Source organism: Nanorana parkeri, unplaced genomic scaffold, assembly GCF_000935625.1.
Source record: "Nanorana parkeri isolate BGI_ZX_2015 unplaced genomic scaffold, ASM93562v1 scaffold445, whole genome shotgun sequence".
Taxonomy (NCBI): domain Eukaryota; kingdom Metazoa; phylum Chordata; class Amphibia; order Anura; family Dicroglossidae; genus Nanorana; species Nanorana parkeri.
This window is the reverse complement of record NW_017306713.1, coordinates 1109474-1127285: the sequence shown is the minus strand read 5'-3', so window position 1 is coordinate 1127285 and position 17812 is coordinate 1109474. Positions and strand designations below refer to the sequence as shown.

The 17812-nt window shown below is 41.1% G+C and overlaps 1 protein-coding gene across 1 annotated transcript in view; it reads right to left on the bottom strand.

The window, feature by feature from the left end:
• The window catches only part of METTL24 (methyltransferase like 24), a 47430-nt gene that overhangs the window by 4709 nt on the left and 24909 nt on the right, over window positions 1–17812 (bottom strand). The window contains exons 3-4 of the mRNA XM_018560279.1: window positions 17149–17288; window positions 4966–5194 (exon numbers count right to left, since the gene is read on the bottom strand). Of these exons, the coding sequence (XP_018415781.1) occupies window positions 4966–5194; window positions 17149–17288 (369 nt within the window). The remainder of the gene's footprint in view (window positions 1–4965; window positions 5195–17148; window positions 17289–17812) is intronic.

The window sequence follows — 17812 nt, the reverse complement described above, 5'->3', positions numbered from 1 at the left end:
ATGTCTGGTGGGAAAGTGATCTCTAATCCTCTGAAAATGAAAGACAAGGGGACTTTTTTAGATACATACTTTATTGTTTTCTTGTGGCAGACAATTGGATTTTGTATAGCATTTAGACACTAGAGGAAATATGATTGCGGCTGTATGGAATGATATGTCAGATCTTCTGTATCTGTAACCTCAATAACATCACTCAACCAAAACTACAATTCAAAAAGAAAAGACAGATGAGACTAATACACAGTGTTCTTGTGACATATGGTATTTATTTGTGATATCCTCTCCAGTGTTTGCGTGTGCTAGCTTTTGGCTGCCAAGATTCGTTGCTTTTAATTTACTGTAAACTTCAGGAAATTGCACAATTGCACTGAAGTTAATAAACCCTAAACTATTAATACTGCCAATTTGTACTGTCATTTCATTGTCCTATTAAACCTTTGATTGTAAACTCTAGATAGCCGACATAAAGGACTGCTGAATTTTAGTTTTCATGTCAGTTCTGAACTTACAGTTGTTACAAATACGCAGATGTACAGTAAATATGATCCATACTCTATAAGGACTATTTTGTGTATTCAAGAATGGCTTTGTTTAAACAACATTATTATACCTAATTTTACAAGCATGGTTAATCTAATAAAATGACTTCGGAAAATATTTCTATAATATTTAATCTCTGATCTAGTCTAGTTGATAAAAGTTTATTTCAGCTTACAATTGTCATGCATAGTGGTTTGCTATAAATGCATCGCTAACTCCATGATTTTAATGTCTACATCTAAAAATATGGCATTTGGTTCTGCACCTTATTACCTGTTATTTATTTATTTGTAATTACATGACAAAGGATTCCCAGAGCACTATAGGTTAGCTATAGGGACAGGGCAGCAGAAGCTACCTGCCTCAGGACTGGCTTTGTCTGACTGAAATCTCAAACCTAGCTATTTGATCATGAACACGTCACTTCTCTGACTCAATTACTTGTGTTGCCGTCCGTCCGTTTTTTTACTACGGGCGGACGGCAAGAGGTTAATGTCAGTTTGCACTTTGAGGTCTGTAAACAACATGCGTCTTACCAAAAAGGCCAATGCGTCTTACCAAAAAGTTTCTCCACTATGTTTGCCACTTGCAGCTAGCAAATAAGGCTAACTAGTGTAACTGGGTACCAACAGATTCAACCCCAAAGCTTCCAGTAAGTTCAGTCCACAGAATGTACTTTATACAGTATATCCAACATTCAAATTGATCCAGCCCATACTGGCTAAACAGCTGCAAGGGTTGGAGTGATTCAGAACCTACAGATTCACAATTCTCTTACATTAGAATGTTCTGTAAAGCTTGGAAACTAACAGGTCTATTCACAAAAGGGAGAAGAGTTTAAAGAAGGCAGGAGAAGTGAACAATCTAGGACAACATAGCTGAACTGGAAAGTGAGCTGAATTGGAGAATTTTTCAGTCATTAAAGGAGATCTATGGGGTCAGGGCTTTTCCCCATAGTTCTCCTTAGGGTAACGGGAGGACACAAACTAGCGTCCTCCCGTTACCCTAAGCTCAGTATACCGCGAGCTGTATACTGAGACGCCGCAGCCGGAGCGGATCCCGACGTTGATGTCGAGATCCGCCCAGCTGCGTGAGTGACAGCTGGCTCTGCCTATCTAGAGGCAGAGCCAGCTGTACCCGCCCCCTCCCCCGTCCGTTCCGCCAGTCAGAGCTGGAGGAGCGGGGAGGGGGGAATCCAGCGAGAGGTGGGCGAACGCCGGTATATGTTCGCTCACCTCCCGATCTACTGAGCCGACCTGTGACAGCACTCACCTCATAGTTCTCCTTTAAGAATTTTTTCAGTTATTTCAAATCAGCTACGGTATTTTGGCCTAGATTTACTTCTCCTGCCTTCTCCAAACTCTTTAAACTGTAAAGAATAGTCCTGTAAATATCAAATTTGAGCAGCTCAGGCAGTAGCATTGTGTCAGTATTTGTGTCTGCTTGTTCGGTAATTGATTTGAAAGCCAAGAGGACCTTTTAAAAAAAGAAAGTTCTAGGGAAGAATTTACAGGAACCTATCAGATTCAAAGATGCTCTTAAAATGAGAGTTGTGAAATAAGTTAAAATCCGATTGATTGCTGTGAATTACTGTTACCAGCTGTACTTTGTACAAGTCTTTATACTATAAATACAGCAAATTAGGTACAAGTAGATATCTCTTCAAGGGACATCATTACTTTTTTTTTTATATTAACCTTCTATATTGAAAGCTGATCTCTGGGTTTCACCTATTCCCTCCCCCACAACTGATTGATGGCAAGACAAAAAAAAAGCTAAATTACCTTTTCAATTACCTAAACAACAGTTATGTGACCCTTCAGGCCAGAGTATTCTCTCCTCTTCTGTTTACAGGAGGTGGGATCCTTCTTTGGGTATCCACCTTACTGTCTGCATGACGTGTACACATCGTATTGGCTGTCCAGTGGAGGGGTCCTCTCAGGATCCAGAAGAGGAATCTGCAGCCGTGATGTCAGTGAGAGAGGACTGTGAGGGTACATCTGCTGAATGACTGGCACCCAGAAACAGCCCAAATGAGAGATCTAAATGGTGGACGTAGGTAAATATATCTTGTTTGTAAGAAAAAGATGTGCAGGCCAGGTTAGAGGGACTAATATTTGCCCAGATATAACCTTTATTACTTTCAAAATATACATTGTAAAGAGCATGTTTAGATTTCTACATATTTATAGGGGGCCTATAAGCAATTCCTTGTCATATGTTTAGAGCAGTAAAATTTCACTTCCCAATATGGCTACTAGACCAGTATAGTGGGAAAACATTTTTTTTAGATTATATTTAGTTATCAGCATTACTGAGCCTATTGTCACAATATCCGGAAATCCGTGCCGGATTTTCGCTCTGCTCCCTGTTTCTGGGCTTTGGCTATATTTCCCAATCATCAAATGTTTTTATATACGAGTCTTTGCACTGTTACAACATATAAATACAATTCATTCATCAAATGTGTGATTACGGATGACTGAACCTGCAAAAAAACATGGGTTGCAGGTTTACTTTGGAAGAAACAATGCAAGTAAGGGCAATCATGGCTGTGAAGATCTGGAATACAAGATTAGTTTGTCACAGGTCAGCATACTTCCAGAGTTCCTGCACAGCATTTGTTTGTCTTTCAATGACCCTTGAAAGCTACAAATAGACTGTGTAAACACTACGGAAAACAGAAAATGTAGAAAAAGACATAGATACTAATGATAAGAACTGGATCATCCACGAGGCAACCTAGGCAAAAGCCTAGGGCCCAGGGTATGTCCAATAGGCCCAGCTACAACCTTGATGATCCAGCCATAAACTGGAGTATAGCACAGTTGGTCAAAGATGTTTACCTTCCTGCTACATCACAAGGGGGGATGTACTTGTAAATAGGTGTCTGATGTGTTAGAAGATGTCAATACAGACAATTCACATGGGGCAGTGTCCACTGTGCCTACTGAAATCCTTATAAATGTCAATCAAAAGGATGGGAGTGTCCAAAGCTGCAACCATACCATGCCTAGGGCCCAATTCTACCTAAATCCATCTCTGCTAATTACATAATAGATGAGGTCAGTCAATACAATGAAAATCACCAACAATGGAAATGTGACTGTTTTCAGAAAAATGTAAAGAGCACCAGTCACAATTGCAAATTTATATTAATCTGAATCATCACTTTGGAGCCCCCACAGAAGATGTCTTTCTTCCTCTCTGAGCCCAGTGTTAATAACAGACTGTCATAAAGCTGTCAAATAATAAAGATGATGTTACAATTACATGAAAGAAAACTGTCAATTGACAGTTTTATGTCCTTCAGTAGCCTGGAGATTGTGTCTGCATCAGACTTGACGGAGTACACAGTATAGTCTCTGTGGGGCTAAACTACCCCCCTCCCCTTCCCCCAACTAATACTTGGGATAGTAAAAACAGGATAACCAGCTATTCCTGAAATATAAGGATATAAGGATACATTATTAAGAGAAGGTAAAGTGGACCAATGTTTACAAAAAATCACACCTCACATAAACCAATAAAACATGTTGGCATTACCCTATTACATTATTCTTTTGAAAAAAAGTATCTGTTTCCCGAGTAAAAACTGAGTTTTTATGGATGACTGTCACTGGATGTAGGATAAATGCGTCCAGCGACTGATCTATTCCAAACTGCATGTAATCGTACCATGTACAAATATATGTGGATTGCCACTTGCAGATCTGGCCACGGTAACCATGTCATTTACTTCAATGGGTACACCAGCCACATCTCAACAGGGACACCTGGGATTCCTGCTGCAGGAATCCTTACGTTCTTGTCACAGGAATCCCAGAATGCCCCATGTGAATGGAGTTTTAGGGTAAAGTTAAGCTCCCATAACAACCAATCAGAATTCTGATGGGATGCTATGGGTTACTGGACTTTCTGTTTAGCACTTTATTCCTTGCACTGTATTGCATCAGGCTGTTTGGTGTTGTATTGGATACATCAGTTTAACAAATTCTTTTCAGGATATGTCATCACTGGAACCTCAGATAAATATAAGACGCCAGAATGTGATTCAACCTGCCAGCACTGATGCAAACTAAACTATCGCTGATGTATCCAAATAATAAGATAGACTTGTACAGACCTGGTAACCAGGTAGGGCATTGCTGTCTGTCTAGTCATCAAATGGAGGGATAAAGCAACTAGGCTTTATAAAGAGCACCTAGTGTAAGATGTAATGAACTTGAGGATCATGTGTCTCTTATGATTACTGGTTCATTGTACTCCTTATATGCAAACCTCCACCAAAAAATGCATTATCATCCCCATTTTAAAGGGTGCAAGGTCAATATTTGCAAGGTAACATATTTAGGCAACAAACACTGTATTATATATATATACAAAATGATCAAAGATTTAGAAAACAGCATAACTATTTCTTACCTTCCAATGTCCAAATTCATTGAGAATGGCTCCTAGCTTCTTAGTATTGCTATGTAATCGATGTGTGGCGATTGCTGGGTTAGGATCCCTCCAATCAACAGAAAGTCGATGGTGCCAAAGCCGCTCTCCTTCATGAATGTGAGCAGACCCAATGCTTGGATCAAAGCGATGAACTTCACAACCTCCAGACGCCATGTTCACTTCAAATATGCTGTCATCTTCTCCTAATCTGAAACACAGAAATTTATTTTTTAAATGTCATCACCTTCTACTAATTAAGTCATAAACTCTGCTCACTCTGTTTTCTCCTTCTTTCAGCATGTTCCCTGGCAGTACAAGCTCATGCAGCAGAGTCTGATTACCCCTAGTACACCCAAGTGTGCTGTGCAAAGGATTAAAAAAAAGCTGATACCAATACTTATTCGGGTACTTTCCCAAGCTGTACATAAATATGTATTTGTGGTCTGATATAGTGCACATGACCCTAAATAAGTGGTATGAAGTGTGCCCTGACCGCCACTGACAGTATGCCTAAAGTGGGCATTACTTAAAAGAATTGGCAAGATTAAGGGGGGAGGGAGGGCGTGCTGCGTGTCCTGATGCTAAACCATGCCTCTATATGTCACTGCATTCAAGGAGGAAATCCTGTGGGATCCTTCTTAAAGTAAGTATACTGTAAGCCAATGTTATAGGCGTGTGTGCAGCCTTTTGCATTAGGGTGTGCACCCAAAAGCACAAACCGGCGAGAGATTAGAAAGATCTCCTCCAACCAGCTCAAAACTGAAACGGCTCCCGCAACTGCCAGTACTGCTTGTGCAGGGATCCATAAAGGGACCACATTGTACCCCATTATATACATCACCCCCAAAATACAGGGCCCACAATGCACACCATTATATACAGCACCCCACAATACAGGAACCACAGTGCACACCATTATATACAGAACCCCAAAATACAGGGGCCACAATGCACACCAATATATACAGCACCCCACAATGCAGAAACCACAGTGCACACCATTATATACAGCACCCCCAAATGCAGGGACCACAACGCACACCATTATGTACAGCACCCACTAATACAGGGACCACAGTGCACACCATTATATACAGCACCCCCAAATACAGGGACCACAATGCATGCCATTATATTTAGCACCCCAAAAATAAAGAGAGCACATTGCACCTTAGGGATGCACTGATACCGAAACCAGTATCGCTATCGGTGCTGATACCAAGTATTTCGGCAAGTAATCGTACTCACCCAAATGCTCCCGATGCCTATCCCGATACAGGAACTTTCGGTATCAGGAAGCCGGACGGTGAATCATTACACGTTGCCCAGCTTCCTGATTGGCCAGGAAGCCGGATCCATGGGAAGCTTGCCAATCAGAAAGCTGGGCGGCGAGTCCTTAGCCGCCCCCCCCCCGGCTTCCTGATTGGCCAAAAAGCTGGCTCCATCCTTCCTCATCACCTGGTGACGAGGGAGCATGGAGACAGCTTCGCGGCCAATCAGGAAACCTAGGAATGCCTGTGCCAGCGTCGCCACTACACACTGAGCTCATTTCACAGTACTGTGTTTGGCGCCCACTACTACAGTACTGCTGTTGCGTACAGGGGTGATTAGGGTATGCCTAGGCACACACGACACAGCCCGTATGCACACATATGGACCTAGAACAAGTATAAGGATCAGGCTGACTTTCAGGAACTGCACACTGGTACAGTACTGTACTAGCAAGAGAGACAACTAACATTTTCATAAGCGGGTAAGTAATGGCAGTCAACACATTGTTCTGAGTACTTTTTTTCCGTTAATTTTTATTCTACAGGGTCGTGGCATTCAGAAAATATATAATGTTGGGGGGTTTTACGTCATTTTCAGGCCTAAAATGTGGAATATAACATGGGTGCAAAAAATGAAAAAAGGGCCTCAGTCATGAAGGGGTTAAAGGAGTGCAATCAGTGTGATATTGGATATTGTGTAATTAGCTCTCCTAAACATAATTGTAACATTATGCACTAGGACATAAAATGTCATAAGCACTTTTGAAAGTCACATCAGGCTCCTCTTACAAATAGAAATAATTATGACAAAGCTAAAAGAAGGAATTTGTTGTCATGGGCAGAAAAACACATAATTTACATCACTTTCAACTGCCAGTCCAATATGTTCACAAATAAACAGATTAAGGGGTAAGAATCTAACAGCCGTTATTTGTAGTAAGATGACTTCTGATCAAGGGCTCGTTCAAAGTTTTTTTTTTTAATAAAGAGTTATTTAAGTATTTCCTGTACATATTTTCTGGGAAAGGTAGGTGTGTGTGTGTGTGTGTGTAAGTGAATGAAGGGGGGTGGGAGTGGGGGGAGGGGGGGTGTGATGCATGCATTTACCAAAAGCATTGAAAGGCACATGTTGCCCATCTTTCATTTAGTACTATTTTTATCAGTTGAAAGCACAGTTAAAATGAAGCAAGAAATGAACATATTCTGAAACATACTGCATTAAGCCTACTCATGAGAATGACACTATTTTAGAAAGTAGCACAGAATCTTTCATGAGCTTTAGTTATATCCTACAATACAAGAAAGCACACCTCAATAGCCTAAACAAGTCTTTCTCAATCACGGTGCCGTGGCACCCTGGGTTGCCTTCTGACATTTGGCCTGAGGAATCAGATGTAAAGGGTAACTGAGGACTCTGATGTGAAGAGGGGACTTAGGATTCTGATGAGAAGGGAAAAGTGAGGACTCTGATGTGAAGGGTGCTCCTAATGTGAAGAGGAACTCAGATGTAAAAGAGGGGTCGCTGATGTGACAGGGGCTCTTGGTGTGAACAAGAGGGACTCTGATGTGAAAGGAGGAGGCATCTGATTCAAAGGGGGCTCCTGATGTAAATGGGGATTCTGATTTAAAAGGGGAGGCTCTGATGTGAAGGGGGCTCCTGATGTAAAAGGAGGAGGACTTTTGATGTTAAGGAGGAGCATCAAGTTAAGGGGTAAAAGCACCCACTGTTTTGTGCTTTTGCATTGGGCCCCCCTTAAAAATCTACCCCTATCTCAGATAAATATCTGGTATTGATTTTGGAGTAGAAATTGTTTTTGTAACATTTACATTTTCTGAATGTCTAGATTGGGGTTCCACAAGATTTTTAGAAACATTGGCCTAAATTTAAGAAACATTGGCCTAAACTGTGATCAGACTTTAAGAAAAAAAGAGGGGACACATGTTGACCCAGCACCACGGTGCAATATTGATTTGTATTATTTTGAAAATAAATCTGCAAAGTTTTTCATTTACAAAACAAAAAAATACCTGTGATAGGGTTATGACACGTCCAACATGGAAACATAGATACAAAAAATTGTGTACAAAAACTGACCAATTATTAGACATGGCAAAATCAATCATATAGACTTTAAACTAGCAATCTTCTAGTTTTCAGTTCCAGATCATTAGGGAAAGGGTAAGGAAGGGCTCCATTACAACATGTGTTTCCAATAGTCAGAGAAATGTGTAGTGTAAACTGTGAATAGGGTTGCTATGAAAAAAGGAGCCAATTCAAGAGACACAGTATTTATACACCCATATGATAATCAACGTTGCATGCAGATTTGTGTGTAACTGTAGGATTATTTTTCAATGTTTGTTCATGTTGCTATGGAAGTCTTTGCTCAGATGAGCAAATCTTACAGACACAAATTATCAACTAATGCCAGCGTTTGCATTTGAATATATGAATTTAGGAAAACAACTATGCTGTTACATACTTTTTTTTATATGATCGATGGGTCTTTTCTATCATTATTTAAAAACAAACAAAATTATGATTGCAAACACAAATGTATCATCTTAAAAAGAATTCCAATGCACCTTCCTCGTTCTCCTATTGACACATTACCTAAGTGAAGCTTATGAAAACACGTTACAAACCAAATCTATGTAATGAGGCCTTAAAAAAATCTATTTCTGTACACAAAATTATTATAGAAGGAACACTTAAGAAGAGAGTAGGACAAAGTAAAAGACAAGAAGCTTCCACATTTCACAAAGCGCATTTCACATTTTTCACCAGACTCACTCAACCCCTGTGTCTCTGCTCTTCTTCAGACCCTTTTGAACCCCGCTTACTCCCTGTGTCTCTGCTCTTCTTCAGACCCATTTGAACCCCACCCATTCCCTGTGTCTGAGCTTTTCCTCAGACCTATTTGAACCCGGCTCATTCCCTGTGTCTCTGCCCTCATTCACTGTCCTGGCTGAACTTCAGTGTCCATGCTTTCCACTAGATCTGTTCAGCTCAAATGCTATCCTTCATTGTTCCTGTTCAACTACTGGGTCTCTGCTCTCCTCCAGGCCCACATGTCTATGCCTTCCATGACTGTCCCTACTCATCTCCTGATGAACTTCACACCACTCCATCTTTACATCAAATCTAGATAGGTATACCTGTGCTCCCCCATTATCCTGGTCGTTTTTTTTTCCAGCCCCAATGCAAAACAAGGCAATTTGCCTTGTTACGGATGGACACCATTCACACCACCACATTGCGGTGAGAATGTGGTGGTGTGCGGTAAAAAAAGTACGGCATGCAGTACTTTTTTTTCAGCGCAGTGGGATGCGACACTGTGCAACCACCTTGCACCATGCTGTGCCCTTAGAAATTCAATGAAATGTCACTTGTGGCATTTCAATAAAGTTCTATAAAAAATATACACAATGCAATGTGCCGGGATTGACACATCAGCACCAGGCCAAGCATCTAACCCAAGCTGCTGTGCGATGTAGACCTGAATGTCCCTAAATGTATTCCTCAATAGTCACAGAGTATATAAATCCACTTTATGTGCACCAAACATCTTTGCAAACCAAAATGTTACCATATATAAGTAGTAGTGACTGCATCACTGTGCAGCACATAACTTGTACAGAGAGTAGAGCTGTAGGAGGGGTCCAGCAGACCCACCCACTACAGGCTGCCTGAAAATAAGTACAGGAGGGGGGCGGAGACAAGACCAGTCAAGGAAAGCGAGCAGAATTGACCAGTCTTTATTACAGGAAGCTCCTGCACAGAGGTAAAGTTTCACACTGGATTACTGCATAGATCTGGAAGAAATACACAAAGCACACCAAGATTCAAGTAAGAATAACTAGTTCAGTTTAGATTTCAGGTAAGAAGTAGCTTAATGCATTTATTGTAATTCCACATCTAACCAACGTTTATTGGATATTAGTACATTTGAAAACTAATAACACACATCTTTATAAAACTGGGAATAAAAATATCTTTCTGGCCTAATGTATCTTCATATAAGTATTTGCCAAGTTTTAGGCTGCCAGCAATAACTCCTGCCAAGCATCTAGGAGGATAAAATGCTGCCCACAGGGAATTGAAAGGCTTCAATGCTGCCAGGATGAAGGAACGCACAGCATAAACATTCCCCAAGTTCTGCTTCTGTAGAGTTTCATAGACTGGCCTTCATTTCACAGACAACTTACTGCTTTCACACAAATAGCACATTAATTATTAGGCTGGCCGATCAAACTCAAAATGTGTTAACCTTTGAGCCCCAAAATATGTACCAAATGATGTCTGAGAAGACACATCCACAGAAATGAAAAGAAATATCAGATATACACTTAAAAACAAAGTTTGTGAACCCGTACATTTCTGGCTTTGTAAATTAATAGCTTTGTAAGTCATAGCAACAGTTAAATCTATACAGTTGGGAGAGAAAAAATGTGAGGAATTCTCTGAACTTCTTTATGAATGTGGCAGATGAGGTTTAATGTTAAAAAAATGTAAAGTAATGCATTTTGGGGTTAAAAATAGGCAAGTGGAATAAACATTAATGGGTACTCAACTAGAGATGTTAGAAATAGAAAAAGATTTGGGGGCCATAGTAGACCACAGATTGAATAACAGCATGCAATACCAAGCTGCGGCAAACAAAGCTAGCAGGGTACTGTCATGCATTAAAAAAGGGAATGTACTGTAAAGACAAAGCAAGAATTTTGCAACTTTATAGATCGCTGGTTCGGCCTCATCTGGAGTAAGCGGTCCAGTTATGGTCACCAATCCACAGAAAAGATGTCCTTGAGCTGGAGAGAGTCCAGAGAAGGGCAACTAAACTAATTAAGGGGCTGGAGGACCAAAGCTATGAGACAAAGTTGCTAAATCTAAACTTGATCACGCTGGAAGTGAGGCGATTAAGAGGGGACATGATTTTGTTGTACAAAATGCTTAGTGGTGATGGCAACATCAGCAATAAACTTTTTACTGTAAACTCCATAACAAAGACTAGAGGCCACTACCTAAAATTGGTGGAGAAAAGATTTAAACACAAAGGGCGCAGGAGCTTCTTTCAGTCAGAGCGGTTACATTTTGGAACCACAAGCAGTGGTATGAGCAGAGAATCTTGAATAATTCAAAAATCAATTAGATTCCTCAGAGACCGTAACATACAGGGCACTGGCGGTACTACCAGGGTCGCAGTGGTCGCACTTGCGACCGGGACCTGGTGTTCCGCCAGTTCGGGGGGGCTCAGAGAGAAGAGGATGGCACGCCGCCTGCGGAAAAATGCAAATGACCGCGGCGGCTATTAGATCACTTTCCATCCATTCATAATTGAGGAGATAGTAACCATACTCTGTCCTCAATTATCTACAAACACTCAGCGATCACTGATCAGTAACTGCTTGTACCCCGCTCTCCCCACAAAAAGAAAACCCTTTCAAACCGATTTGAAGAAGAAAAAAAAGGTGTCGAAGTCATGTTTGTTTTTTGTTTTTTTGGGGGGGGGGCCTTTAATGGTTTCTTGCACCAGGGCCCTGAGGTTTCTAGTTACGCCTCTGATACAGGGGTACAGGCATTCTTAAAAACTAGACCACACAGGGAGTCCTATACCCCAATACACGCACAACAGACACAGAGAGGTTGAACTTGATGGATCTGTGTCTTTATTCAACCTCAAATACTATGTAATGTCTCTTGAAATATGAAAAATAAAGATCTAATTTAGAGAACAACACTTTTACATATCAACACACAACACACCATTTTACATATCTTTATTGAGCAAATGATTTACCAAGTTAGGGTTATTTATAGAAATATATGTAACCCCTTACATGTATTAACTATGGAAACTTTATTGACAATAACCTTTAAAAAAAATTATATACCTGTTGATCAGAAGTGTGTTTAGTGGATAGGCCCATTTCTATCACTTGTTGACTGCTCTTGTAGTCATTTAGGTGTGTGTGTTTGGACCCAACATTTATGATGTATGTAGCAAGAACAGTGGTCTTACCTTTAGCAATGCTGAAATGTACACAGGACTATGCACTCCTCCACCCCGACCACATCATGACACAGCTTTGACCTGATCTCAGGTGTGTGGCACTGGATTGGGGCAGTGAGATAAGATGGGGAAGATAAGTACAATGTACCTATGGTGCCTCATGTGCAGCAAACCTGTTACTTTGCCTAGTATGGGTAATGTAAAGGTCTGTTTTACGTTTATGGCCCAAGATGAAGATCACATCACATTTCAGGAACTATCCATGAACAAAACCAGAAAAGTCTTCAGGGTTCACAAACTATTTCTCGCAGCAGCATTTAGAGTAAACATTTTTTACTGGGTTCTGCTAGAAGTAAGCATATTTTAGAAAGCAAATATTTATCAGTGGAAACATGCATTTTTCTTCTAAAATAACTGATTCATACCTTGGAACAAAATGAGATTTAATTAAGCAGCACTTTAAAAAGTAAATACTTTTTTAATGATACACATCTAGCTTTGGTAAGACTGATTTTTAAGTACAAATATGCAATAGAAATACAGGCTATACTAAGATGACCTCACGTTAGGGAGATACTGTATATTCCTGAAAAATTGTAATAAGGCTTAAATATTAATACATGATTAATTAGAGATTAAATGTTTTCAATATCTTTACTCAGAACAGCAGTAAGGAGATAAAAGCAGAGAATTAATTAATGGTGACAGCCTAACAGTCTGGTAGTTTCCACTCCTTGGAAAAGTATGACATAACATTGCTGAGGAACTTTGCTAAGGTATCAAAGCAAAATCAGAAGTTTAACGTTAAAAGCAGTATTGGAGCACAGTGAGGGAAAGATCTGTATATGATAGCTAAACTTGAATCCCCATGGAGCCATTAATCTCCGTGGCAGTATACTTTTCAAAGTACAAGGGTGCACAGGATGTGATAAAAACAATTCTGTGACAGTGACATTTTGGTATAACTTTGTCTTTAGAAATAAAAGAGGGACCTCTCGCCTCTTTTATTATTTTTTGGGACTCTGTTTGATGCACGTTTCTCCAAACTGTTAGTGCTACAGAAATGGCTGGTGCAATACAAATAAAAAACTAGAAAGGTGGTGTATTACTGATCAAGAAAGGCAAGCCATGATCCAAGTTTTTACTATTGTTTAGTATTAGTGATCAACTAATGAACAATGTGCCGTAATGCATAAGTGGGAGTTCGCTAGCACGGATCAAATGGTAGACACAGGAATGTGCGCTGAGCAGCTTGGATTTTAATCAGGAGTTATTACCGTGAGAGGAAGCTGTGGATCATATTTTATGGAATTATATTATCAAATACATTTGTGAGTAGTATTTTATCAATAAAGATTTTATGGTTGGATGGTTTGACGCTATGGATTGCTTTTATTTTTGCCTTTATTAGTGGCGATTGGGAGAGTGGTTCTACATCGATTCTAGAGTCAACCTGGTATAAAATTAGAGTCTTTGGAGCACGACTAGACCCGTTTGAGGTCTAATCTTAAGGTGATCATCTCTCCTAGAGGGGGCTGTCACTAAGGATCCCTCTATTGCTGTGAATTATATTGTCATGGCTTTTCCAGATTTGTGTTGGACACATGGATTAATTAAGTGTTGAATATTTTGAACACTTGCCACTTTATTATTGCACTCTAATTAATGTTTTATTCATAAGATTGTTTATAAGAAAAAGATACAAGTTATTGTTCCCAATTTTTCACTGTGAATTGTTATTTTTATATGTTTATGAAGAGTTAGCCCAGCACATTGTTCATTAGTTTATCGCTGGATATCTTTTTTAGATATTTTTAGTGCTCACAGCTGATTACACTTATTGGCGCAGGATTAAGATCATAGTATTAATGATCAGTTTATTAACCACAAGATGGTGACCAAAACCTCAGTTGCAAGAACCTAATATCACACGGTGAGATTTAACCACAAGCTGGAAAATCTCTTTACTAATAAAGATAATTTTTGACTGTTCTGAGAAGTTTTAGGTGTTAACAGAGGCAGCTCCTGGGACTCATACAAGGCAGGCAGATCTTAATCCACCCATCATTCATGGGGACATATATGCCTATCTATGACCAACCTACATACTAAAAACTACATTTAGCATGTAACATATGGCAATATTTATTCTTTTTTTGTTTTTAGTAAACATTAGATCATGGCTCATTCACAATAGCTGAATAAAATTTCCTTTCCCATAGCATTACAGCAGAATTTGGCTCTGAATGTTTCTAGTGCATGCTGGAAAGGGATAACAATTGGTTTGCTGCTATGGATAACAACTCCATATGTCATTCAGTTTGTATACGTGGAACTAATTGTGTATCAGATAATGCATGATTTGTAGTTGGTAGGAAAAAAACAAAAATCAGTGAGAGTTTGTTTTTATTATACTGCATATTTCAAACAATTGAAAGTGAATCCATATCCACATTTTTAAACTCAATTCCATGCTATAAGGTAGGCCTCAAAATTTCCACTCGGCCCCTCGCAATCGGCAAGTGAAAATTGCGGGGGGGTGAGTGGAATGTCAGCGATGGGGTGCGCCGCCGGTGGGACCAGGGATGGGACACTACTGCCGCGGCGATCGCTCGCTTCTGTTCTCCCTTCCTTGGCTGCTGCAGCTACAGAGCGGCCGAGAAGAGAGAACAGAAGCGAACGATCACCGCGGCGGTAGTGTCCCATCCATGTTAACGCTCCCTCTATCAGTCTCCTCCCAGCCGCTCTGAAGCTGCAGCGGCCAGGAGGAGAGAGAGAGAACGCTGACAGGTGTGATCAGAGTCGCCTCTCTGAGTGCCCGCTTCGTGGAGCTGAAGCGGCCGGGAGGAGAGAGAGGGAAAGCTGACAGGTGTGATCAGAGCAGTATTAAAGAGTCCCCCTTCCCAGTCCACATCTTTTGGACGTTATTAATCTGAGTTGCCCCACTCAGTATGCCCCTCGCTTGCGGCCATATTGAGTGGGGCACTCATATAAATAACGTGCTGGATTAGTCTGCCCCAGGGGCGGACTAGGCCCGGGGGCAGGGTGGCTATTGCCCCCCGGGCCCCTCTGATACTTTTGCAAACACCCCTCGCCGCCCGCAAGCACTTAATCTCTCCCCTCTTGGCCGCTGCAGCAGCAGAGCGGCCGAGAGGGGAGAGATTAAATGCTTACGGCGGCGGTGGGGGGCGTTTGCAAAGGTATCAGAGAGGCTTGACTGCCATCGTCTGTGCCCGCTTCGATTGGGCTCCTTGGTGACCACAGCAGTTTCCTGCGCCCACCTCAGCTGCTATTGGTGGGAGAAGAAGACTGCCGAACTGCAGTTGGCCGGCTTCTGCTGCGCAGGAGTGAGAGCCGGCTGGACGTGTAGGAAACCTCGCGGCTCCTCCACCATCACCAGGAGAAGAAGAGGTCAAAGCAACTGTAAGTCCCGGTACTTTCTTTGTGACCTCTGCACTGCGATACATTCTGACCGCTGATTTCTGTATTGTGTACTGACCTCTGTACTGTGCGTTACACCCTGACCTCTACACTGCGCATCACATTGCTGACCTCTACACTGCGCATCACATTGCTGACCTCTGCACTGCGCGTCACATTGCTGACCTCTGCACTGCACGTCACATTGCTGACCTCTGCACTGCGCATCACATTGCTGACTTCTGCACTGCGCATCACATTGCTGACTTCTGCATTGCGCGTCACATTGCTGACTGGTGTACTGTGCGTCACACAGCTGGCCTCTGTATTCTGCATTGCACCACTGACTTCTGTACTGTGCATTGTTACTGATCTTTGTACTCGGCGTCACACCGCTGACCTGGCGGAGTTAAGGCCGGGGGCAGGGTAGGGGTTAGGTGGGGCAGCTGGTGGCGAGTAACTTTTAAGGCCTGGCTAGTAGCTTAGGACTTTTTGACCCCCGCTATAAGGTATTAGCCAGACTGAGATTATACAGTATATAATGCAATCAAAAAAGAGTATGTACATGTCTCTGTATAATTCAACAAGCTAATGAAGGCAACAGCCTAGGAGGGAAGGGCTATGCAACAATTATTTAGAAGAGTTATTAAACTCTTCAAAGCAACATATTACAGATTTTATACACTCTAATTGAAACAGAGTAGGGACATGTTTCTGTGTAATTCCACAAGTTTAAGCAGGCTACAGTCTGGGAGGTAAGGGGTTATACAACTGTTAATGTGCAAAATTCTTGAAACCAACCCATTACAGATACAAATTAAAGTACAAAACAGATTTCTTCATGTGCAATTGACAGCACAATTGAAACACTCCCATATATATATCACATGCCACATAACCCACCAACATAAGTCTGACATCAGTGGATTCAAACTGGGCAGCTGAACAAGATTTAGGGCCTGTGTGGACGGGCTTTGGGTTTATGTTAATGGCATCAGTTCAACATCAGTTTGAAACAGTTCTGAGTTAATTCAGAATTCATTGACAGGTACATTTGACCTGCAGTGACCTCTTTCTGACCTGCATTTTACTTCCTTCAAGTAGACTTGTATGAGAATAGAAAACCCTTGAAACCTTAACTTCAAAGTCTACATGGACATAGTGAAAAGGGCAGCGTGCCTTTGTGTAAACTCAATTTAATATAAGCACTACTGTTTTCTAGCTAAGTTTTCTATTCACAGCATCTCTGCAGCACTTTCCCCATAGTTTACCAGAATTTGATCAGCAAAAACAAGAAAAATAGAATTATTCAGTATACCTTTCTAATACATTAATACATTTCTAAAACAGTGCTCTATCTTCACAAGACAAATAAACATTTTACACACCTACACCACTCATCATATCCATTAACAAATATGTTTGGCTATAAGTAGTAATAAGAAAGAAAACATTACCCTAATGAGTAGATTCGACATTGCTTATTTCTGATCTGATATGCCAGACTGAATTTGGAATCCAAGCAGACTGTCCAGGGCTTTACGCTGTCCTCAGTCTTCTCTGTCAATCCATTTGTCACTAGTCGAGAACATATAATCTGGAGGACAACATAATTCCTTTAATTTTCTAGTAGAGAAAACAGTTTGAAAGAGCACTCTGCTTTGGCTGAACCCCCACCCCTTCAACCTCTGCAGCAATGCTTGCAGCAATGCTGGCAGCACTCATACGTCTATTTCCAAAAGACAACCTGATGACGCTGAGCACGTGAACTCAACTTCTTTGGTCGACCATGGCGAGGCCTGTTCTGAGTGGAACCTGTCCTGTTAAACCACTGTATGGTCTTGGCCGTCGTGCTGCAGCTCAGTTTTAGGGTCTTGGCAATCTTCTTATAGCCTAGGCCATCTTTATGTAGAGCAACAATTCTTTTTTTCAGATCCTCAGAGAGTTATTTGCCATGAGGTTCCATGTTGAACTTCTAGTGACCATTTTGAGAGAGTGACATTAATGGCTGTGTGTTAAGTCATTTTGAGGGGACAGCTAATGTACACTGATATACAAGCTTTACACCCACTACTTTACATTGTAACAAAGTGTAATTTATTCAGTGTCGTCACATGAAAT